Source organism: Myripristis murdjan, chromosome 10, assembly GCF_902150065.1.
Source record: "Myripristis murdjan chromosome 10, fMyrMur1.1, whole genome shotgun sequence".
Lineage (NCBI taxonomy): Eukaryota > Metazoa > Chordata > Actinopteri > Holocentriformes > Holocentridae > Myripristis > Myripristis murdjan.
In genome coordinates this window covers 33,037,720-33,062,807 of record NC_043989.1, presented here as the reverse complement: position 1 = coordinate 33,062,807, position 25,088 = coordinate 33,037,720, and the positions used below count along the sequence as shown (strand labels likewise).

The 25,088-nt window shown below is 37.7% G+C and overlaps 2 protein-coding genes across 2 annotated transcripts in view; one reads left to right on the top strand and one right to left on the bottom strand.

Annotated features, from left to right (window-relative positions):
• rell2 (RELT like 2) overlaps positions 1-628 on the bottom strand; it is a 40,253-nt gene extending 39,625 nt beyond the window's left edge. Inside the window, exon 1 of the mRNA XM_030062752.1 lies at positions 601-628. The gene's annotated coding sequence lies outside the window, so the exon portion shown is untranslated. The remainder of the gene's footprint in view (positions 1-600) is intronic.
• Positions 629-2,392: 1,764 nt separating this feature from the next.
• The window catches only part of trappc11 (trafficking protein particle complex subunit 11), a 41,954-nt gene continuing 19,258 nt past the window's right edge, over positions 2,393-25,088 (top strand). Inside the window, exons 1-16 of the mRNA XM_030061942.1 lie at positions 2,393-2,486; positions 3,996-4,224; positions 6,038-6,207; positions 7,281-7,351; positions 7,693-7,807; positions 9,253-9,352; positions 10,315-10,388; positions 10,979-11,075; positions 12,968-13,101; positions 15,295-15,436; positions 15,812-15,905; positions 16,959-17,038; positions 17,752-17,830; positions 19,049-19,103; positions 20,398-20,543; positions 24,170-24,231. Coding sequence (XP_029917802.1) covers positions 4,021-4,224; positions 6,038-6,207; positions 7,281-7,351; positions 7,693-7,807; positions 9,253-9,352; positions 10,315-10,388; positions 10,979-11,075; positions 12,968-13,101; positions 15,295-15,436; positions 15,812-15,905; positions 16,959-17,038; positions 17,752-17,830; positions 19,049-19,103; positions 20,398-20,543; positions 24,170-24,231 — 1,623 coding nt within the window. The 5' untranslated portion in view covers positions 2,393-2,486; positions 3,996-4,020. The remainder of the gene's footprint in view (positions 2,487-3,995; positions 4,225-6,037; positions 6,208-7,280; positions 7,352-7,692; positions 7,808-9,252; positions 9,353-10,314; positions 10,389-10,978; positions 11,076-12,967; positions 13,102-15,294; positions 15,437-15,811; positions 15,906-16,958; positions 17,039-17,751; positions 17,831-19,048; positions 19,104-20,397; positions 20,544-24,169; positions 24,232-25,088) is intronic.

Here is a 25,088-nt window from a genome sequence, read left to right as displayed (position 1 = left end):
CAAAATGTGTTAACTACTGTTCCCGGTCGCCCCTATTGCTACAGCCATTGCAGCGGCTCTCCATCCATCAGCAGGCTCCATAACAAATGTAACCCAGAGCGTTCCGCCCAGCACAGCAGTGTTTTGGTGGAAGGAGACTGTGGGAATAACGTGAAGCCTTGCTCAAAGTTGACACTGTAGTGAAATAACAGCTGGGTGGTGGATCATGTGCCAGCGCGCACGGCGTGCTTGTATCTTTATGGCATAAAAACGTTTTTTTTTTTTTTTATGGACTTTGGCGTGACGATGTCGCCACACTAAACACACGTATAGGCGTGTAGGTTATAGGTGTGTACAGTGTGATCTGCTGCCTCACTGCACCATCCTCCACAGTCCCCACCCAGCCACCCCGACGACGTTTTCTACCACGTCCACCACCACCACCACCACCACCACCATCGTCATCATCATCATCATCACCATAGACATACTTTTATGATCACACAAGAAAACTGACTTGTCACACATGCGCAAAAACACGTATACTATTGTGCCAGGGCAGTAGAGGTTAAACTGCTGCATGACTGCTGGGCAGGATGAGGGCTGATGGATCGTACTCACCTTGACTTCGGGACACACAGCCTGCTCATGTCCAGTAAGGCTACTGGCGGGATCCCAGTCACAGCAGCCGGGTACAGTGCTTGTCCTCCGGCGAAAGCATGATCATGATGATGATGGTGATGATGATGATGATGCGGCTGTTTCTTATGAAAGGGGCAGGACGACAGGAAGCGCGGACGCAGCCTGCCAGCTCCGCTTTTATATGCTACTGCCGCTGCAGCTTTTATTTTTAACCTTTGTTTGCCCATGCAAGGCCAGCTGAGCTCCGAGAATAAATAAATAGATAAATAAATAAACAAACAAACTGTTAATTTTACTTCATTGATCCCCGAGGGAAAACTGGGTCAGTCAGAAGCTCGAACTCTCAAGAGAATAACTGAAGTATAAGAAATAGAAAAAAGAAATAAGAAATAGAAAAAAACGTGCCTGGGAGATTTGGTATAAAAAGTGTGCATTATAAATATGTGCATTAGTCCTACAAAATACTACAACAAATAATAGCATTATTGTAAGAGTTACGAAGACGCTTGTGGACATCCAACTATCGCCCCAGAATTATTCTATTCTATTCTATTCTATTCTATTCTATTCTATTCTATTCTATTCTATTCCACAGCCGATTGAAACGTGAGAAAAGTCACTTGACTTCTCTCATAAACAGTATGTATTTAAAATTAAATTGTCAGAAAATTTACAATGAAATTGCCTCAGAATTACTGAAAAGGTGGAAAAGGGAAAAGGAAAGAAAATTCCAAGAAGTAGAAGAAAGAACAGTTAATTAGCAACAAAGAACGAAAGAATGAAAGAAAACTTGTTTTTTTTTTTTAATCAACATAAAATTACCATAAAACTAGCAAATATTAGTAATCACAATTACAAGAAAACGATATTTATAGCAATTATAATTATATAGAGTCCAAGTATAAGAAAATTACCAAACAAATTATAAAAAAGGAAGAACATTGCCATATACTACATAAAAATGTAAAACAAACAAATAGACGACAAAGTTACAAGAAAACTGAAAAAAATACAAATAAAAAGAAATTAAATCCATCCCGTTAAGTGGATCTATAACACATTTCAAAATAAAAGTTGCTTATAAACGCTTACAGGTCTAACTCAAGGTGACACAAAAACAGTGTTAAGGAGAAAAAATCCTTAAAACTACAACAAAACTAGCTATATTCATAAATTATTAAAATTATATATTCAAAACATTAGATCAATGAGGCTGGATGTCCATCAGATTTCTTGTGTTTAATAAAAGTCCTGTTTTTTGTATTATTATTATTCTTTATTGAAAAAACATTCAAATATATAAATATTTCATACATGTGCTCAACATAATGTTGTACAAAGAAAGAAGAGTATTAATAAAATACATTTTAAAAATCTTTTAAAAACAATATTGGGAAAAATAGATTCTGTTCATATAAAATCAATATAGAAATAATACAACACATAAGTTATTCCTCTTTACAAGGTTCACATTTTATTACTTTTTTAGTGTCTATACGTTTGATAGTCTTCATATATTCTTTAAACTCACATTAAAAAAGAAATGAAATCGGGGGTAAGCTTTGTAATTCCACATTTATGTATGCGAAATTTAACATATAGCATCAATACGTTTGCCAAGACATCAATGTGAGATTTATTATGCTCGCAAAAAGTAATAACATTTTTACATTCAATTTTAACTTTATGACTTGTTTTACACACCAGGCCTATGTATTCTCTCATTGGAGTCCAAAGGAATATTACTTGTTCTATTTTGAAATGTGTATACCGGAACTTGTCATGCTAATTTGACACTGGTGACCGGAAATACAAGTAAACCTGCTGCTAGCTCGTAGCTGTTTCACTCATGGCTGCAAAATAAGGTATTTTCTGGCTTTGTAGAAGCTGACATACCGACGAATGTATTTCGGTAGTCACCGTATCCGGAACTGGACTAAAGCGATTAATCCCGACGTCAAACTAAAGCTGTTTAATTTTTGCCTGCTACATATGCTAGGTTAGCTCTCTTATTAGCTAGCCTACATACTCCACCCGATTAGCTAAAAACCAACAAACTGCAGTAACTGATTATCTATCCTTGCCGCTTTCACTCCATGTAATGCAGTTGAGGTGTGGTTGTTTCATGGTAGGAATTGAATCGTGGCGCATATAAACTGATTTTATGACGAAGGATATGAAAGCAACAGGAGATGAGGAACTGGGAATTTGCTGTCTTAACTTTACTGTCTCTTTAGCAGTTAATGTTGCGCTACCGTTCGCTGACGTGAACGTTATTTTGTGTCTTCGTTGTCCATATTAGCTAGCAAAACTATCACGACCTGTTACCCGTTATCTGGATGTATAGTGCTGTTTCAGTTGGAGTGTATCAGCAAAATGAAACTCTTTGGCGTTGAAGAGTATAACGTCATCTGACTGTCAGTCTTGTCATTTCCCTGAGCTGGACATAACGCTAAGTGGTATTAGTGGTCAGCGTAAAATATGATGACCTATTAAGTTTTAAACTTATGTATTCGGTGTAGCTCTTATACTTGCTGTTCTGATAAGACATATGAAAATATAAAGCCAAACTTGCTTTGCACAGTCCTCTACCATTAAAGTGAACCGTGGGAGATGGTAGTGAACATTTAAAGCTAATTCTTACGGTTTATGTTTTAGTGAAAACTAGGAGAGGTTAATGATGTGCCTTAACTACCCGATGTTGTGCAGTTGGGTGACAGTACAGGAAAAGCTAACATAAAGTGGAAGGTGAACAGCTGCACTGCTCCTTGGCATAGATTTTCCAAAGTATTGGAACATCATTCCTCCAAAAGATACCGTCCATAGAGAGGGATGTAATAGTAGTGAATAAAACCTCATTACAATGACAAAGTTACTCTGAGTGATCACGTTTATCCTGTGATGAAGCATTTCTATCCATCTGGAAGTGGTCTCTTCCAGGATGATGATCCCATCCACAGGGCACAATGACTGATCACTGAAAAGTTTGATGAGGATGAAAATGATGTAAATCATGATGCTATGGCCTTCACGCTCACTACACTACATCTCAACCTAGTTGAACTCCTATATAATATCTTTTGGAAGAATGGCCATAAAAACACAATATGAGGGAATATCCTCTGGAAGAATGGAGCTCCATCCCTTCAGTAGCGTTCCAGAGACTTGGAGAATTGATGTCATGGAGCATCAAAGCTGTTCTGGCAGCTCAAAGTGGCCCAACACCTTACTAAGGCACTTTCTGTTGTGTTTTTCTTTAGTTTGTTTGTATGTTGCATAGTACATTTTTTGCTAATATGTAAAGCAGAGTTAGAGTTTCATTTTTTGAATGCAGTTTGCAGTACCATTTCACAATAATACTCTGTCTCCTTTAGGTGTTTCCAGTGCTGAACCATCACAATGGCAGGTTCCCAGTGGGAACTCCCTCCAGAATTATGTTGTCGGCCCATGGCCTTCGTGGCTTTAACTGGTCTGGATGTTGTGTACAATGCCGTGCACCGGGCTATCTGGGACGCCTTCTGTGCCAACCGTCGTGCTGACAGAGTCCCCATCTCTTTCAAAGTCCTCCCAGGAGACCACGAGTACCCCAAATGTCGCACCAAGGTGATAACTGGGTGCTGTGATCTTCAAGAAGCACCTCACACCACCCTCCCATAGCTGAGTGATTTAATTTGAAAATGATATTAACAGATTCAGAGGCATACTAATCGTTTTGTCTCTGGGCCATTTAATAGCAAATCTGTCAAATCTTTTTTGACCTGGAATTGTACTGCCTGTTTTGGGCTGATCGAGTACATTGGTGCGATGCATCTTTTTGGCAAGCTCTGTCATAGTTTGATTGGCGGTGTGTGATATATTGTGCAGAACAGATGGTTGGCTGAATGTACATATGAACATGAACATGAGGGAGCAGATAATAGTCCTTCCATCAATTTTCTCATTGGGGTTGAAATTATTAACAACCCAGTTGTATTATTTTCACCTAGTTGTTTTTATTTTCACTATTTCATTGTTGTTGTTGTTGTTGTTGTTGTTGTTGTTGTTGTTGTTGTTGTTGTTATTATTATTATTATTATCATTGCATATTTTTTGTTTTATTTTGTTATATTTTTTTAAGTGTTAGTAGTAGTACTTTAAACTTTTTTAACTTTTTAAAAAGCTGAAGATACATGGAAAAATGTTAACTACTGAGAAAACTATGATAAAAGAAAAAACAAAAATTGTTAAAAGAAAAAATCTATATACATACATACATACTGTATGTATGTATGTGTGTTTATCTGTTTATTTGTTTATTTATTTGTTTAATTGTTTGTTTATACACACATACATACATACTTTAAGCAGTTATGTACCCCACACTATAGTGTAGGGCTTAAGATACAGTGGCAGGAAACCTAAAATATGAGCACACATTCAGCCATCCTTCCCCTACATCGACCATTTACACACAAAATTGGAGCCCTAAACATTTAGAAAAAAATCCTAAATCAATATGCAAAAAATACTGCATTCTTAAGAAACTGAAACTATGAAACTATAAATGAGTAAATAAATAAGTAATACAGCATGTTTGAAATGAAGTGAGTCATGTCTGTGACAGTGTTTAGACTGAGAATAGCAACAAGCAGTCGTTGATACTGTTCCATTCGCTTTCCATTTTTAAAAATCATTTCAAATGAATAATTAATGATTAATTGTACCTTGTTTATTACACACTCTGAAACACGCCCCCAGCTGTTTCAAAATTAAGCATTTTTGGCTCCATCTAGTGGTTTTATATCACAACTGTGCTTATCTGGCTTTTTTTTTTTCTTTTTTTTTTTGTGTGTATGTGCACCACATTGACCCCCAGTAAACATTCAGAGATTTTCCCACATTCTCACATGCCAGTTTTTTCCTTTAAAAGAAAATACCAGTAAGGTAAAAATGAGAATCCCTTATTCTTAGGTCTGACATACCATTTTTTTTTTTAAATTTATTCTTTGTTTTACTGTACACTTTATAGTAATAATAATGATATATAAATACTGTCTGTTGTTTATTGATGTAATGCAGTAGTGAACTGTAGCTAATTTATGAAAGCCCTAATATTTGCTGTTGTAAACATATAATGGATGGTAGCTGCTTCTTCTGGTGCCATGACTGAAAAGACAAAAAGAAAAGCACCAACTACCAAAACTCCAATTACATTAATGGAAAATCCTCACAAAAAGACATTAAAATGCCTCAGCAACGAGCGATTATCACCAAAGATGGAGACAAAATAATACAAAATAAGTAACTCAAGGATTACCGCTATGTTAGGATGAGCAATGCACCACAACGTAAGAGTTACTGAGGTTTCATCTGACATCAGTGCTATGTAGTACAGAATATGTAGACCTGTTTGTAAGCATCTCTGTTTCCTCTCCAGCGAACGTCCTATGAGTGGTACATCCCAAAAGGCATCCTCAAAACAGGCTGGATGAATAAACATCTGAACCTGGTACCAGCTCTGGTGGTCCTGTTCTACGAATTGGACTGGGACGACCCACAGTGGAAAGAAAAGCAATCTGAATGTGCCACTAAAGTGGAGATTGTCAGGTAGGTGTGTGTGTGTGTCTGTGTGTGTGTGTGTGTGTGTGTGTTTAGGATCAGGACTATGTTCTTTTTGCTTTCAGGTCACTCAGTCTAAAATTTGGATTGTCTTTACAGCCCAAAGAGAGATCCCTGTGAAGCCTGATCTGTAATGTTGAAAAGTAGGGTGCCTGCTCTTTGGTGGCAGGTTAAATCACTCCCTCTGACTGGTAAAAAAATTTGGAATCACAGCATAAGAAAAGGTTTTCATAGCTGTATAAGAGGGAGACAACGCAGAAGCCCCAAGATCCTGGTTTTAGTACGAAGCTCAAAACCACAGGATGTACTGCAGTGCTTGCTGCCAACACGCAGCAGACAAACAAACAAACAATTTGACAAAAAGATGCATACTAGAAACGTAAGGTTATTATTTTTAGTCAAATAATGCATGTTATAGTTTTATGGCCAGTAACAAATATTTTTGGCTGGTAAATTTTCTCTGTTTACCTGCCATTGGCAGATGAGTCAAAAACTCAGTTTTGGACCCTACTTATTCTGCTGACATTGTTATGGAAACTGTTCTAAATAAACTAAAGAGCTATTTCTTTTCTTAGTGGAAGCTTGTGGGCCAATAAATTAATGCATGATTAATGATTATTTTCTAATGATTATTGCCTATTATAAGTTTTGAATTAGTCTTCATAATAATGACCTTTGTAAAAGTAGGGTAGAAGACCACCTTGTCATGGATTATTTCTTACAGAGCTTCAACTAATAAGTGAACAAGTTTCAAAAAGTGCAAAAAAAGACTTGATGGATTTATAGAGAGACAGAAGGAATGAAGCATGTATCAAGTGAAAGAAAGATCTGCAGGTTTTTGTACATTGTGCATTGTTGGTATTGTGTCCAGCTGAAATGGGAACTTAAAATTCTTATAAATCTTATAAAAGAATGCTGCTTTTCAAATCAACATACTGTTCCACATATGGTGCACCTAGTTTTATAACTGTATGAGCTTGCCTTTCTACATATCCTGCATGGCTAATTGCTACATAGCAGTGAATTGTAACTACAGTCTTGTGGTTTGTGTCTGTCTACAGGACCAGTCTTCAGGGCAGGAATACTAAAGTGGCTGTGGTTTTAATCCAGAAGAAAACTCCTTTACCCCCAGGTGAACACCTCAAATAAATCATGTCTGGGGTTTCCACACTCAGGGGACTTGTCTATACCAGAATTGGGTGGTTAGTTAGTAGTTCAGTGCTATTCAGCCTTGATAGGTGGTATGCACTCTACCAGGTTAGCCACCAGGGTGTCCAGTATATTCAGAATTTAATAAATATCGGTGAATTTGTGACATAACTTTTCACTTTTTTTTTCAAAGAAAATGCTTCAATAGTTCTAAAACCACCAATGTGGTTGCTCTGCCATGCCACCCTGTGACATCTATAGTGCAAATCAGTTTGTCTGTGATAATGTGACTCCAAACCATAACGAACCTTTCTGTTTGTGCAGGAGAGGACTTGGTGGCGTCAGAGAGAGCAGCAGCTCTTTGTAATGCCTGTGACCTATCGGGCAAGAGTCTCTTCGTACTGCCACACACCGACCACCTAGTTGGATATATTATCAGGTAATAGCAATTCACTTCAGCTAGTCCAACCCTAAAAGACTATAGTCCTGACTTTAACTAGCCTTAATGCTAATGCTGTGAAATATCATAGAAGTGTCGCTTGGTTATTTTACATATGGAATATTGGATACACAAATGAGCAGGGGCAAAGCAAAATGAGACCTTTTTGAGCTTTGTTACTTATTGAACAGTTTATTATTTGTGAAAAACTGCAAGCACCAATGAGTGTTTCAAGCTTCAGGTGCCACAAAGCTAAGCAATGTCACTTGAGCTAATTTTGTTTCTGTTTAAAGGAGTAAGACCAGTCACACACTTATTTCATTATTATAATGCAGGCAAGAAAAAAAAATCTACAATACAGTCTTTGACTTTAAATGACCACTTGGAACCACTTGGGAAAAAAAAAAAATACTACACACAGTACATGAACTGCCACATTGTTGACCAGTAGGATTTGACCACCTGGAGATTTGAACCCAGGACCTTCAGGTTCCCAGATAGTGACTTCAGACTGCATCATTGTATAAGTATAGTTTTTCTCAGAGGTTTTCACAACTTGAGGTGTTCCACTATAGTATGCTCAGCCTTTACACCACTTTTGATTTTACTGCTGTCTAAGTTATATGAATATGGGCATGTACTTGCTGATCCTGAAGTAAAGTCTCTGAGTCTGTTGTTATCATGTCAGTTTAAAGTAATTAGGTTAAAATGATTTCAGGGTTTTCCCTGCCTTATAATTTCTTAGGCGCACCGCCTAGACGTTTTCACCGACCGCCTAGATCAAATGAACGATGATAGGGGGAAAAAACGCACATCGACATATTCAATCTGCGGCTCCTTTAGGAATCTGTCCGGGGGGAGTTAGGCGGGCACTGGGCCATACGTCATGAAATACTGACAACGGAATTAACCAATCACTGCAGCGAATAGTTTCTGCTTGAACGCTGAGAGGATGGCTTTCAGCCGCAACACATCCGCTGTAGGCCAGGCGGTGGTGGAATCATGGAATGTATGAATCGCCTAGCGCGAAAAACACAAGCGCTCGCAAATACCAGTGATCTATTGGCCATTTGGGTGACTTGTGTGAAGCGTGCAGATTAGCCAAATAAAACGGAATCTATTTTTAACGCGGAATTTGACATAACAACTGCACCGGCACCGCACGAGCCAAAGGGCAGAGAAACTCTCCAGCTACAGCAGCGCCCTGACATAGATTGTGAAACAAAGTGAAGAGTTGCCACTCCGCTCTATTTTCACTAGCTAACAGCAGCACACTGGCTTTTGTCTTGTTTTTTTTTTCCAATCAACCAGTTGACAGGTCATAGTGCAGGTCAAATTTCAGTTGACAAAATTTTTTTTGGGTTGACCACAGCCCCACAGTGATATAACTAACAAAAACCCTGCCAAGCATCTAACCAGCTTTATTGTGCCCCGTGTTATTTCAGGCTAGAGAATGCCTTCTATGAACATGCTCAGACATACTACTACACCGAGATCCGCCGTGTCAAATCACACAAAGAATTCCTCAACAAGACCACACACCAGGTAAGAAGACACAAACACTGCAGTTAACTGTAGTTTACCCTGTCTTCAGTGTGTCAGTGTTAGTTCATTAAGTAGTCATTCGTCACCAGTGTACAAAGACAGCACCACTGAGGAGGAAATGGGAAATTAAAGAACAAAAAATCCCCAATTTCCCCCAAAACTCAAGCTTAAAGGACCATACGAGTGACTTTGCAAGTATAACGTAATATCTACAAAATGTTTGTACTTCTTACCAAAGCAAGCAGTCATTTTTTCACAATTCTGATATTATTTTTCCTGCCTTGGGTGGAATGATGTAGTCTCTCTTTAGGAAAATAGTTCTTGGAGTAAGTTTGCCATACACAGCCAGGGTTTCCCCCAGGATTTTTTGAAACTGGTGCTGAGGTGTAACATGTCGTGATATTTAATTTATCATTTAAAACTCTGATCATAGTAAGTATATGTGCGCAAATATATGCTATGTGTGTATGTAGGGTCGTTTTCACAGGTCATTCATACAATATACTTTAAATTGTGTTAACACCCGAGAAAAAAAAAAAAAAAAAAAAAAATCATCATTCCCAAGCCGTGGCGGCTTTTATTTAGCCGTGGCGGTGCGCCACGATCAATTACATGTAGCGGAAACCCTGACAGCTAATTATCAGTTCTGTAGTTCATGAGTGGTGATGACTTTGTTAGCTGTAGAAACAGAACATTATAAGGTGGGTGTTTCAATCACAAATTAAAAATTTGAAAGTCGAGGTATTTGGATTATATATCAGGAAATCTTTTCTACCCCCGCATGATTTACAAAATAGTTTGTTGATTTTTAAAATGCAGGCAATTTGTAGTAAATGTGCCAAATGTTGTGAAGGCAAACTGAAATCCGATCTCAAACTGTAATTACATCTCCCTTTCTCTTCCTCCCTTATCCCCCTCTTCTTCCTTTCCTTTCTTTATCATCTCCATTATGCTGTTTAAAGCTGTTGTTTGTCAGACACCAGTTTAAAATCGCCTTCTTCAGTGAACTGAAACAGGACACCCAGAACGCTCTCAAGTAAGTTTGAGCCCATACAAGAGATCCTCTCTGATGTGTTGTGGTGAATGTTTAGTGCTTTACGATACACAAACAACAGAACCTGAAATCTGAAATCTGGATTGGGTGCTTTTCCATCATCTGGGTTGAAGTGAAAATGTAAGAACATAAGAAAAGGAATGCACAGGAAAATAGAAAGTCACTAAAGATTTGTCTCATAATGTGAAAATAATTTCTTATTCATGTCAACTGATGTTGGTAATATTTGGTGCTGTCTAACAATGCACGATGTAGATACAATGACATTTATGTAAAAAATTATAACTTTCAGTCTGAACAAAGTTTTCAGTGAACAACAGTACATATTAAATTTGAGGATTATTTGGTCCATGAAGTACGTAAAGATGGTTATATCTTATGTGTATGTGCATGTTTGATTTACTTTTAGCCAACTTTTCCACATCAATTAGAAGGTGTGGAAGTCTAAAGTTGTTTTGATATCAGACAGTTGAGAGTCCTAGTTTTATTGACTAACTATTGTCTGAATTAACTGCACAGCTGAAACATCAGTGTTCTTAGTAGTGGACTCACTTGGTTGTGTGTGTGTGTAGGTATTACAGAACAGCATACAGTCTTGTTCATGAGCTGAGAGCCCATGAGACCAACATGTTGGAGATCAAAACCATGGCTGGATTCATCAACTATAAGGTACAGTTCTCTCTGTCTGTAACCAGTATAGTGATACAATACCCAGTTTCCCTTTGGGGATCGGTAAAGTATTTTTGATTCTGATTCTGAAACAGTACACCAGTCTCAGAGACATGCATACTGATCCCATATCGGTTGTGCATTTGCTGGAGTAGCACATTAAGGTTGAGTACAAAAAGAAGTCAAAATGAGTTGAAAGTAAAACCGGATTAGCGCTGCGGTAATGGCTCTTACATAAATTACATGAACTTCTCAAATAACTATGGTTAGATGCTGTCAGACAGAATTATTCTACTATTCTACTATTCTACTTTTTGCAATCAAAATGTTTTTTCCATACCTAAACGAAGGAGTTCAGCTGTTGAAAAGGAATGTGTTGTTGTTTTTTAACTGAAGCTGATCTGAAAAAGAAAAGTATTCAAAGAAAACATAATAAACATTATAACGGCAATAATACTACTGCAAAATAAAACTACAACAGTAGAAGCAGATTTGTTGCAGTAGCAGCATTAATAACAGCACCTGCTATAGTAGTAGTGGTTTAAGTACTTGTAGTTGTAGTAGAAGTAATACCTGACACAACTGCTGACAAGGTTTATCACAATAAACCTTGTCACCGCTTCATCTTTGATCCATCCAAAAACTGTGATAGTGGAGCCTGTAATGTGAAAGCCCAGTTGAACTTTGCTAGAGTGGTAGAGTTCCAAGGGTGTGATATGGGTCCACATGATGGGGAAATATCCTTATTTGCTCCTCTGTGCTCCCCTGGGCTGCTAATCCATGACATTTTATTTGTGTCTCTCCACTCACTTCCATACATGGCACAAACACTGTCAGCGCATAACTGATCAAAGTGGATTATTCCAATAAAACAAACAACATGCCTCTGAATCTGTGTTTATTTTTGGGTAATTACAGTTACTATCAGGTCGTTTCTCCCTGGCATATGGCTGCTGTGCAGACGTTTTCTGCAGACACTACCTGCCGGATCTGCTTTTTTATTCAAATAGGGCAATAACAAGAAAAGAGACTTTCAATTTCCTTAAACATGGTTTCTAGGACTTGGTACTTTTTATGTTGGCATTATCTGCTTAGGTTATGTTCATTTCTGTGCTAAAAGTGTTGTTTTGGACTGATTTTACTATACTATGGAGGTGAATGGAGAGATACCAGTGAACAGTTCAGGTAACTGAATTTGGATATCTGCTGATACGGACACCGATACCAGAGTTCTTTTTCTTTTTCTTTTTTTTTTTTAAAATTGTTATTATTACCAGTATTATTATTAGTGTTGCTATTGTCCATATTATGTGTAAAGTTCCATGAGGCTATAGTAAACTTCACAGCAATTGTTAGCCAACTGTTACTAGCTCATTCAGCATTTTGGCTATGGACTTACATATTTATAATTCATAAAAACATCAGACTGTGGAATGCAGATGGATACATGGATTGGTAACATATGTAATTCACAATGAGTTAATTACTGACACGGTCACAACTCTAAGACAAATCCAGTATTGTGGATTAGCAGCCCAGAGGAGCACAGAGCAACTAATGAGGATTTTTCACTACCATGTGGACTCAAAACACGTGCATGGAACTAGACAACCCAACTCTCTGCCAAAGTTCAATTTTGCTTTCACTGACATTATGTGTATAATATGCTCCACCGTCCTTGCAGTTCCTTTTTATATGAAGTGGAAGTGTATTTTCTCTATCAGGGATATTAGATTAACAGTATTTGTTGTTTGTTTTTTAACAACAGCTTGAGAGGTAGAGATTGAGTCTGTAGTTACTGTCTATTTATCCCTTTTTAATCCTTTTTGTCCCTTCATCTATGTTCTTCTGTCCACCCACCCACCCCCCACCGCTCTGTATCTGTCTTTTAGATCTGTCGTCTGTGTTTCCAGCACAACACTCCTCTAGATGCCATTGCCCAGTTCAGGAAGCACATTGACCTCTGTAAGAAGAAGATCGGCAGTGCTGAATTAGCCTTTGAGCACACAGCATGGATGTCTAAACAGTAAGGCACACACTGCAGATGGATCCAAGTAAAATCACACACATTAAAAACAGATCAATAACTTTACAGTATGTATGGAAGAAGATCAACACAGCTTAAATGTCTAAACAGTAAACAGTAAAATCAACACAGGAAGTGTCAAAAAGCAAATCTGTATGTCCAAAGTCAGCTACATTGATCTGTTGAAACCCCATGTTTTGAAATGAGTGTGCATTTATTCATTTATTCTTTAACTACAATATAATGATCACCCAAATATTTTTTTTTATTATTAGCTTTTATTTGCCGTCTTGAATCCAAGAAATCATTCAGCTGGCTTTTATATAAATTTTTCCCTTTAGATTTTTTTTTTAATTTTTTTTTTTTTTTTTTTTTGTGGCAGTAATTTCACAAATATTGTTATTTTTTGTGTGCATACATGTAGATATAGATAGATAGATAGATAGATAGATAGATAGATGTAGATTTTTTTTACAAATATTTTTACTTTTTTTCTAATTTTGCTACAATGTTTTGTTAACTTTGTGGTGTTTTTGTTTTTGGTAATTTTATTCAAATTTTTTACTAATTCTTTGTTCATTTTCAGGTCATTTTCTTTCCTAGTGTCTTGCTTGTTTTTGGGACATTTCTTGCTAATTTGCTCATCACCTTTTTTTTTTTTTAAAGAAATCAAGTGAATTTGCTCAGGTTTCAAAGGATTAATTATGAATGGTGGTCTTAGGATAAACTGGTATTTGTGTTTCATTTCCTAAATAATATTAATATGAAACAAATAAAAATGCCATCAAAATACAAGATTTCATGTTGTAGTTAAGCTGCCTGAAAAAAGTCTGATTTACTGAGTTGAACTGTTATTGAATCACATTACTACACCCTTGTTTTTTTTTTGCCCGTTCATCCAGAAGAGCATTTGTGAGGTCAGACACTGATGTTGGACCAGAGGGCCCAGCTCACAATCTCTGTTCTAGTTCATCTCAAAGGAGTTGGATGGGGTTGAGGTCAGGGCTCTGTTTGGGCCAGTCCAGTTCTTCCACACCAAACTCAGCCAGCCATGCCTTTATGGAGCTGCTTTGTGCACTGGGGCTCAGTCATGCTGGGACAGAAAAGGACCTTCCCCAAACTGTTCCCACAAAGCTGGAAGCAGAGAAGGGGCTGAGGCCGAGCCCAGAAAAACCAACCCATAGCGTTATCCCTCCTCCAGAAAACTTTACAGTCAGCACAATGCAGTCAGGCAGGGAATGTTCTCCTGGCATTCACCAAACCCAGACTCGTCCATCAGACTGCCAGATAGAGAAGTGTGATTGGTCACTCACAGAACACGTTTCCTCCACTCCAGAGTCATGTGGCAGCGTGCTTTACACCGCACCGTCTGACCCTTTTTGCGTTGTGCTTGATGATGTAAGGCTTGCGTGCGGCTGCTCGGCCATGGAAACCCATGCCATGAAGCTCCCCACACTCAGTTTCTGTGCTGATGTTGATGCCAGAGGAGGTTTGGAGCTCTGTAGTTACTGAGTCAGCAGAGCGTCGGCCACTTTTACGCACTATGAGCCTCAGCGTTTGGCGACCCCGCTCTGTAACTTTACATGGTGCTGCCACCTGGTGGCTGAGTTGCTGTGGTTCCTAATTGCTTCCATTTTGCAATAATACCACTTACAGCTGATGGTGGGATGTCTAGGATAGAAGAAATTTCACCAACAAGTCAGTTGGTGAAATTTCTGTGGCATCCTATTACATTACCATTACAGCACCACGCTGGAATTCAGTGAGCTCTTGCAAGTCAGCCATTCTCTCACAAATATTTTTGAAGGCAGACTGCATGGCTAAGTGCTTGATTTTATACACTTGTGGCAATGGGACTGAATGAAACACCTGAATTCACTGATTAAGAGGTGTGGTCCAATACTTAAGTCCAAATAGTGTATGGACATACTGTATTTCATAAAGGTACTGATGCATTGTAAGGGAATGCAGTTGGGTGGATTTGTGAAAACATTAATGCTGATAGTGCCTGCTATGCTGTTCTAGTGATTAGTTCCAGTTATCAGTTTCTGTTAACTGTTAAATGAATCACTGTTATACCTTAAACAGTTGCCCTTGTATCCTGACCCCATGTCTACCGTCTGTCCCTCTTTTCTCTTTCTCTCTTTTTGTCTCTCTTTGTCTGTCTGTCTGTCTGTCTGTCTGTCTTGTTAGGTTCCAGTCATTTGGTGAGCTGTTTGATGAAGCTATAAAGTTGGGTCTGACAGCCATCCAGACCCAGAATCCTGGTTTTTACTACCAGCAGGCTGCCTGTTACAGCCAGGACCGGAAGCTGCAGGCACAGCAGTTGTGTCAGGTATTACTTCTACTACAACTACAAGTACTTAAACCACTACTACTATAGCAGGTGCTGTTATTAATGCTGCTACTGCAACAAATCTGCTTCTACTGTTGTAGTTTTATTTTGCAGTATTATTATTTCCGTTATCATTTTTATTATGTTTTCTTTGAATACTTTTCTTTTTCAGATCAGCTTCAGTTAAAAAACAACAACTATTGCAATCAGTTTCAGGCTCACAGAAGCTACAGTTATCAAATCCTACTAATTATGATATGTTCCAGTAGGAAGTTTGTATCTACTACCCTTCTTCAAGCAGCTGAGTGCGGAGTTGGGCTTTTTACTTATTAATGGACACGTGAATACTTTCTGCTGATTTTTTGATTGTTTCAGAGTGGAGTGAGTTTGCCCACCCCTGATCCTCTGGAAACCCCCACTGGAGGATTGGACTTCTATGGCCAGAGACCCTGGAGACAAGGACACCAGAGTAGATACACATGCACGCTTACATACAGGGTCATCAAAACACAAATATTGCTAATAATACAAAAACATGCGCAGTCGACATTAACATTTCTCATCCAATTGGTGACATTGATATTAATGTTCTCACGCATGTATAGAGTCTCGATTTATTCTGAGTCAGTTTCCAGGATGGATTTAATTGTTTCATTCATTGCAAATCATGTGATATAAATTTATAGTAAATGAAGTTAAAGTACATATTCTAGTTTTTGTCATCTATGATAGAAGGTATAAGTTCTGTTCAGCCATACAAAATGCAAGCACGTCGACTGGTGAAATGCAAAGAAAAAGTCTAACAGCAACACTATAACTTTAAGTATAACTGCTGTTTATTCATTTCACAAGGAGGGAAACATGGAATATGATTTTACATTCACTTTACATTTTACAACTGAGTATGAATGTATGTTTAGTATAAAACAAGGCCCAAAATAATATTTTGGGTCTTGTTTTACCATAATGCAGTGGACTTAATTAACATTATTTTACATTTAGCATGAGAGAATGAACTCAATATGATTTGACTATGTAAAATAACCAAATGAACAGAATAGATGACATTTAGCATTATAGAATGGTCATGCCTCTGCCCAGTGGTTCTCAACTGTTTTGGCTCGTGCCCCCTGAGAATGAAGTGATGCCCACTCACGACACCCCTGTCACAGGCTGCATAAGCAGAGTGGTGAACAGGCCAAGCAAAGAATGACTTCTTTTCAGGTTGTGTCATTTTCTGAATTAATAGAAGAGACCTAGAGTTTAAAAACTAGTCCATATTTTACAAGAAAACAATAAAAACTGATAAAGATCTAAAAATAAATAAATAAATAAATAATAATAATAATAATAATAATAATAAAATAAACAGAATAATAAATGAGTGTAGTAAATCTTGTAATTCTCTGAGGGGTCCCGACCCCCGGGTTGAGGACCACTGCATTAATTAACATCATTTTACATTTAGCATGATAGAATTATATGAGTAATGCACTGACTTCTGTGTTGGTTGTATCTCCAGGTATTGATCCTCCTGACCCCGAGAAGGAGAAGGCAGGAATCTTGGCCTTGCAGATTAAAGAAAGAGATGTGCCACATTCTGTTAGTACACACAGTAATAACAGGAATACACATGCAGACAAAAACAGTAAACCTGCTTAACACTAGAGGGCAAAGATTCACAAAACTAACAGTGTGGTGTGTACCCCTGTTTTGGGGGTCACAGTTTAGTGTATTTTACAGCAGTAAGGCTTTGCTGTTGCTAGATCTCTTTCTCTGGATTTGTGAGATGAACGTGCTAACCCCTAACCATCCCAGTCCTTTCTTAGATCCATTTTAGTGAGGCAGTAGGGGATCTTCAGGGAGAAATAAAAGGTCAACAGTAGATGGCTCATAGAACTGGCATATATCATCTGAAAGCTGGGAACGTGAAGATTGATTTTAGCTGCAGTTCAAATAGCAGCTTGTCATTGCAGAAAGATATGGGTTTGAGTACTTGCAGTGTGTCACCTAGCAGTTGTAGCATGGGGAAGTCTCTGCACATTCATAGCATTTTTACATACACATATCCCACACACACAGGATGTTAATTTTGCATGGCTGTTATGAATATTAGTGAATAAGTACCAATGCTTGTTTGATATGTATGTTTGGTGCAAATGCTGGTACATGTCAAGCCATGTACACCCCTCCTCCTCATCACCTAAACCCCAGCAACAAAAAATGATTGTACCTCTCAATAGAAGTGTATCCTCTTGCTAGGTTCTGTTGTACTCCTTGTTTTATAGCAAGCTTTTCTTTGTTTTGCCATGCAGGAGCTGATCATAGCACTCCTCAGTAATGCTGTTGCCCAATTTAAGAAGTACAAGTGTCCTCGTATGAAGAGCCACCTCAGTAAGTAGCAGTCTGCTCTCTGGATTTTCCATACACTAAAGCACCTTTGATTAGAACTATAGGCAGTCAGAACTGCCCACTTGGTGCAGAACAGTTCCTCTCAAAGCTGGGTCCAAGGACTTTGAGAACTCCTAAAAGCAGTTCCCAGGGGCTACTGCAACAAATTGAGGACATAGTTTCTTGTGACTGTTTCAATCTAAATGATCCTAGTTAAAAAATGTATGAGAGTGGCTATTCTAATCATAATTTTTCCATTCAGTTCATTTTCACTTACAAGTCTTGCCTAATGCAGTTTAACGGTATTCAGTGGAGATGGAAGGCTCATCAGTCCTGTTTGGATATTGCATAACTTCACTGAAAATGAATTGAAATGAATATTGTACATGCAGACAAAACAAATCAATATGGCTACATCTTAACAGTTGGCATATTTGGCTCATCGGTAGCCATAATAGGCTACAGAAGAATCCAATCAGAGAGCACTTTATCGCAAAATGAAGATGTTTTAATACAAAGTGTGAATCTGCATTAAAACCTTCTGCCTCTGGTTTAGTCACACGAAGGCACTAAAACAGGAAGTGGCATTTTTGGTTCTGTAGCTTAACAAAAATATGAACAGAATGTGAGAAATCTTCGAAAATTACTTAGTTACTGTTCATATAAGACAGGTATTAGTTTGAAAGTAGTTGGTGGGGGAAAGAGAGCTCACCAATAGCCTAGTAAACAAAGTTTGTTCACAAGCTTTCAGAGAAATAAGCTTTTTGTGGAAAAATGAAAAAAAAAAGAAAAACTCAGAAAACACAGAGCCAAAACATTTTGCATTTACATTTTTCTTCAGTATATCTTTGTAAAAAATAATGTGAGTATGAAGCACCAAAGAAAGGATTTATTCCGTAAATTCAGTGCACGTGAATTACGTTTTTTGTGTCTTTTTTAAAATTTGACTGGATTAAGCAATCAGTTGTAGTTAGCGTAACTACTTCATTCAGAATCATTACATGAAAATAAAAAAAAGGAAAATAATAATTTAGTAATAGCTCTGCTTTCACTTGAAAAAGAGAATGTGGAGCCCATTCTGAGTATGAGGATGAGGCTCACCAGGGAGTTTTTTCCCCCAGCCAACTGTCATACATCATTGACGTTGGGGCAACACTTTAAATATCTTGTCTTACTTTACTTCATGTCTTCTAAAGAACTACCTCTCTCTTTCTCCTCTAGTGGTGCAGATGGGAGAGGAGTACTATCATGCTAAAGACTACACCAAAGCCCTCAAGTAAGTCAGCACAGACACAGGAAGTAGAACTGACAGTACAGATACACATAGGAGCTTAGACAAACACTAGGGTGTCATCTGTAAGTTGAGTACATGTAAAAAACCTTGAAGATGTAACCCTACAATATAGGGGGTGAATGGATTCTGAGCCAGGTTGAAAGTGGCTTGATCTACACCATGTTTTATACAGAGAGCTGGTTGGTTACTGTGCCATGATGTAACAAAATGATACCTTCACCACATCCAGAGACCGAATCTTCTTTGTCATATTTACAGTAGGAATGACGCTCAGGTGACTAGCGGGCACATCAGAATTGGAAAGATTCAGTTGTCTCTCATATTTCACCTTTACTCTATCCCAGTGATTTTCATGCAAGGTTTCAAAAGTTTCAAATATTGAAACTTTTGAGGTCACTTTTGAGGCTGTACAGGGATAATTCACCCATTTTGAAAAAAAAAAAAAAGATATTTGACTTCACCTCCAGATGTTATATAGGACAGTAGTGGTGCTATCTACCTCTCATGGTTACCAGCTACCTTGGAGAAAGCTGTTATTTTTGTCCTCCAACATGCATACATGTATTCAATGAAGAAAACAAACAGCAAATAGCAAACTCAAGCAATCTACTTCCAAACAGGAAGTACAGAAGTTACCGGATCTTTCCAGGTGTTAGCAGAAATACAGTTATAAATAGTAATATGAGCAAAAGTATTGTCAGTTGCTTGGTGGACACGTGCATTGTAGTTTCAGAAAGTGACACTGTAAAGTTAATGTTAAACCTTCTTTGAGTGGATTGAGACAGTTATTTTTTAAGAATGTGAGCTGAGTCAACTTCATTGTCAGGAGGCTAATGGTTAGCATTTGGAGTATTATTTAAAGGTATGTTCGTATTTCAAAATTTTGGATCTGTTGATCAAGCAGTATCTCAGGGAAAATCTCTTTTATTTTTATTTGTTAGTTTTGGCCATTGTTGCCCTTCTTTATAATCACAGTATGGAAAGACAGGGCAGAGAGAGGGGATAACATGCAGAAAAGCACCCAGACTGGAACCTGGGCAAACCACTGAGACAAGATCTGATTTTTACAAAAACTGATTGGCCAAACAGGGTCAGCAAGGGAACTTTCATTTCCAAATTTGAGACCATAAATGCTATAACACTTATAGATTTTAATGAAAGCTGGAAGGATGATGTCCAAAGGTTACCTGCATCATTTGTGGGGAATGAAATTTTTGCGTGATGGCTTGTGGATTGTAACTTTAAAATACTAAATCTCTCTCTCTTTCTCTCTCAGGCTGTTGGATTATGTGATGTGTGATTATCGCACAGAGCGCTGGTGGGGTCTCTTGACAGCCATACTGACTACGGCCCTACGCTGTGCTTATCTGATGGCCAATGTAAAAGACTACATCACATACTCCATGGAACTGCTGGGTAGAGGTAAGCACTAGTGTTAGACCTTTACTAGGCCACTATTGGCCTGTTTGTGAAAATCAGCCAATTGACGTTTTCCACCTCTGATGTGTTGGAGATTACAGATTACATCATTAGATCATTATTAATTACACGCTAGGACTGTGTGATAGGATGACATATATCATGCAACGGCAGAAAAACTTATGTATCCATGTTTTGATCTATCGTTTATTTCATTGTGTCACAAATCAACTTGTTCAGTAATTTATAATGAGAGTTTATTTTCTGTTGTTTGGACGATGCTTAGCGTTCCTCTGCAGTGCAGCATGAGCGTAGGCAACATAAACTACAGAATAACACAGCTGAAGTTATATCCTGTGTGGAAGAGCAGCAGCAGCTACACCGGAACCTTCAACACGAGTGTCACACTACACTAATCACTAAAAAACTGACGGCAGTGTCATTTTGTGTCACTCTACGCTAATGAAGCTCAGATAAAAACAGCAGAAGTCATGGCTGCATCAAATGAGACAAAACATTCACTCCAAATCAAGGTTTTGATTTATTTCAAGTTTACCTTGCAGTCTGTAGAATTTGGATGAGCTGGCAACATCACAACAGAACATGAAAACTGGCATCATGTTGTCTTCATCAGCCAGCACAAAACACAGAGGTTATGCAAAAAGGTCTGGCAGATGTCAGCAGCCTTGCTTCACCCGATATGCAGGTTCAGTTCTGGAGAGGTGCAGGAAACCCTGGTGGCAGCCTCTGCAGGAGCCACACACACTTGCAGCCACGCTATGGCAGTGTATTGACAGAAAAGTAAATGGTCTCAGTAACTAATTGATCAAGTGTTGCTCCATGTGGTGCATTCACGGCACTATTGTTGGCTGGGAAAAATTGTGCCAACATCAGGAGGAATTTACAGATAGAATGTACAATGGACCCATTTCATTTCATTTCATGATATCATGAATTGAAAAATTTCACATAGGTTTCAAATAAAAGGAGAAAAGTTTTAAAAATACATGATTAATTACCTTTTATTTGTCGTGTATGTAAGTCAAAATGTCATAAGAAATAGGCCTTTCCATGTGGTCATTTTATATAAACTGTTTATTCATGTAATTTGCTGAAAATGTGCTGTATCGTGATGTATATCGTTATCGAGATATGAAATGACCTATATTGGGATATGTGATTTAGGTCATATTGTACAGCCCTATTACACAGTGTTAGAAACGCGATGTACACCGCAGGAGCAGCAGTATGCCCACCACTGTGATGGAAAAGAGTGTTCTGGTAAACTCTGAGTAAAGGAGATCTCAGGAGAATGTGATGTTTTCCACAGAGGATGTTTATTGATGCTCAACTCCCTAGGCTGCTTATCCAGAATACCGTATTTGTATCTCTTCATTCACTTCAATAGTACAGTAGAAAGGCTCCCAAAATAACCAAGTACCTAGTACCTGTTTTTTTTTTTTTTAGTAAATTAAACGTCTTTTTTCTTATTATTTTTTCTATTTGAACCGGATTGTAGATCCAGCAGATTGTGCCTGCAGGTAACTTCTGCATTGTAACCTTGCACCGAGAAGAAATAACCTGACAGTACTTTCACAAATAATTGTAACTACATGAAAAAACAGACACTGGGACATGTTGCTTTTTTTTATTTATTCATATATATTCACTTTTAAAATGCACTTGGTGTTGCTGAATTAAGTTTAGATGGCCCATTCAATATTTTATAGTGCAGGAAATACCCTGCAGCCTGTATTAGTTTAAATTCTAATACACACACACACACACACACACACACATAAATACACACACATACACAGATATGAGGGACGAAAAATGACAAAACAATAAATAAATGAATAAATAAATAAATACGCATATAAATATATAAATGCATAAATAATTAAATTAATAAATATTTCTACATTTATTTATTTCTTTATTTCTGTTTTTATTCATGCATTTATTTATTTATTTGTGTATTTATACATTTATGCATGTATTTATTTATTTATTTTTACATTTATTTATTTATTTATTTATTCATTTCTACATTTATTTATTCATTTATTTATTTATATATTTATTTTTACATTTATTTATTTATACTTTTATTTATTTCTACATTTATTCATTTATTTATTCCTTCTTTTATTTCTACATTTATTTATTCATTTCTACATTTATTTATTTATTTCTACATTTATTTATTTATTTCTACATTTATTTATTTATTCCTACATTTATTTCTGTATTTCTACATTTCCACATTTATTTATTTCTGTATTTCTGTGTCGTATGTTAATAAGGTGGGCGGTTCTTACATTAGTCTTAAGCACGATTGGTTTGTGGGTGTGATCCTATCCACTGCTACTACCTGGACTGGCAGTAGCAGTGGATAGCAGTGGACTAGCTAGCTGCTAGGGCATTAACAACGCCAGACTTTTCCACGTCGTCGACGTTACGTCGACCCGTCAACACCGGGAGATTTTTGGGGGGGCTAGCGGGGCTCTAACCGGAGGGAGGGAAGGGTTGTAGTGGAGCGCCGACCGGGCGACCGGGGGGTGAGGAGGCTGTAGTGGAGCGCCGACCGTGTGTGTGGGGGTGTGTGTGTGGGTGTTTCTTCGACTTTCGACGGGTCGATGATTACATTAATGCCCTACTAGCTACTGTGTAAAACGCAATGGAAAGTGTTTTGAGAGCCATCGTCAGTGATTTAAGGTCACTGGCGAATGATGTGGTAAATCATGCACCCACCGACTACTTCCAGTAGTCCGACTACACACACGGTCGGCGCTCCACTGCAGCCTCCTCACCCCCCCGGTCGCCCGGTCGGTGCTCCACTACAACCCCTCCCTCCCTCCGGTTAGAGCCCCGCTAGCCCCCCAAAAATCTCCCGGTGTTGACGGGTCGACGTAACGTCGACGACATGGAAAAGTCTGGCCCTAGTAGCTAGCTAGTCCACTGCTATCCACTGCTACTGCCAGTCCAGGCCATATGTCTATGGTCCAGGTAGTAGCAGTGGATAGGATCACACCCACAAACCAATCGTGCTTAAGACTAATGTAAGAACCGCCCACCTTATTAACATACGACACAGAAATACAGAAATAAATAAATGTGGAAATGTAGAAATACAGAAATAAATGTAGGAATAAATAAATAAATGTAGAAATAAATAAATAAATGTAGAAATGAATAAATAAATGTAGAAATAAAAGAAGGAATAAATAAATGAATAAATGTAGAAATAAATAAAAGTATAAATAAATAAATGTAAAAATAAATATATAAATAAATAAATGAATAAATAAATGTAGAAATGAATAAATAAATAAATAAATGTAAAAATAAATAAATAAATACATGCATAAATGTATAAATACACAAATAAATAAATAAATGCATGAATAAAAACAGGAATAAAGAAATAAATAAATGTAGAAATATTTATTAATTTAATTATTTATGCATTTATATATTTATATGCGTATTTATTTATTTATTCATTTATTTATTGTTTTGTCATTTTTCGTCCCTCATACACAGACACTCATTCCTAGACACGCAGATGGTCATAACATATGAGCGGTAAAGATGATGAGTTGGTCCTTTTTCTTCCCCTGTAGCCTCTACCTTGCGAGAGGAGCAAAAGTCAAGAATTGAGAAGAATCTCATTAAAGTTCTGATGGTGAGTAGATTGATTCCACCTGGCTCAACACATCATGTGCACCAGATTAGTTTGGTTGGCTTGTATCTATCTTAACATGCCACAGTGTTGAGTGCTTTATATAATTCAGCGCTTGGTAAATCAGCATTGGTTTAGTTTCCACATAAACTGATAATGCAGAGGTAGGATACATCCAGCAAATCCACATCTGTGCATTACAGTGCATCTACATATGCAATGGAAATCCAGTGCAGTAACTTTCAGTAAGGATTTTCCTTTGCTTTAAAACCAAAACAAAAAATATTAAAGCAGTGGTATTATAGTTTTGGTATGAATCTTGCAGTCTGGTCTGTTGCAGTTAAATTATTAAATTATTTTAAAAGATGTTGGTAATCCTTTCAATTTAACAAGTGGCAAATGATGTCACAAAAAACAGAATAACTACAGAAAAAGAACTGTACTCTGTTATTTTATGCAACTGGCCCTTATCAAAATTCAGTCCATCACTTAGAATCTTCACTTAGCATTGGCCCTTGCTCGCCCATGCTTAGAAGCCCTGTGGAGGAGCAACTACTGTTAATGCCAAGCAGGAGGGCAGGACCACTAGTACTTCCAGCCAGTCAGCAACTAGTGGCTCATTGAAAATGAATGAATACCTCTAAACCAGCTTGATAGATTCTATGTGCAAAAGGAGTCCTGAAAAATAAGTCATGTAAAATGTTTCCTTGCAGTCGTCTTTCATTTAAATGTAACATTTGTTTTGGACAACAGTTCATCATATCAAACTGCCAAAAAATGGTTGAAATAGAATCATAAATAGGATAGAGAGTCAAGGTTGGCCAACATGTGATGATGAAGGATTTTTGTGCCAGTAGTTT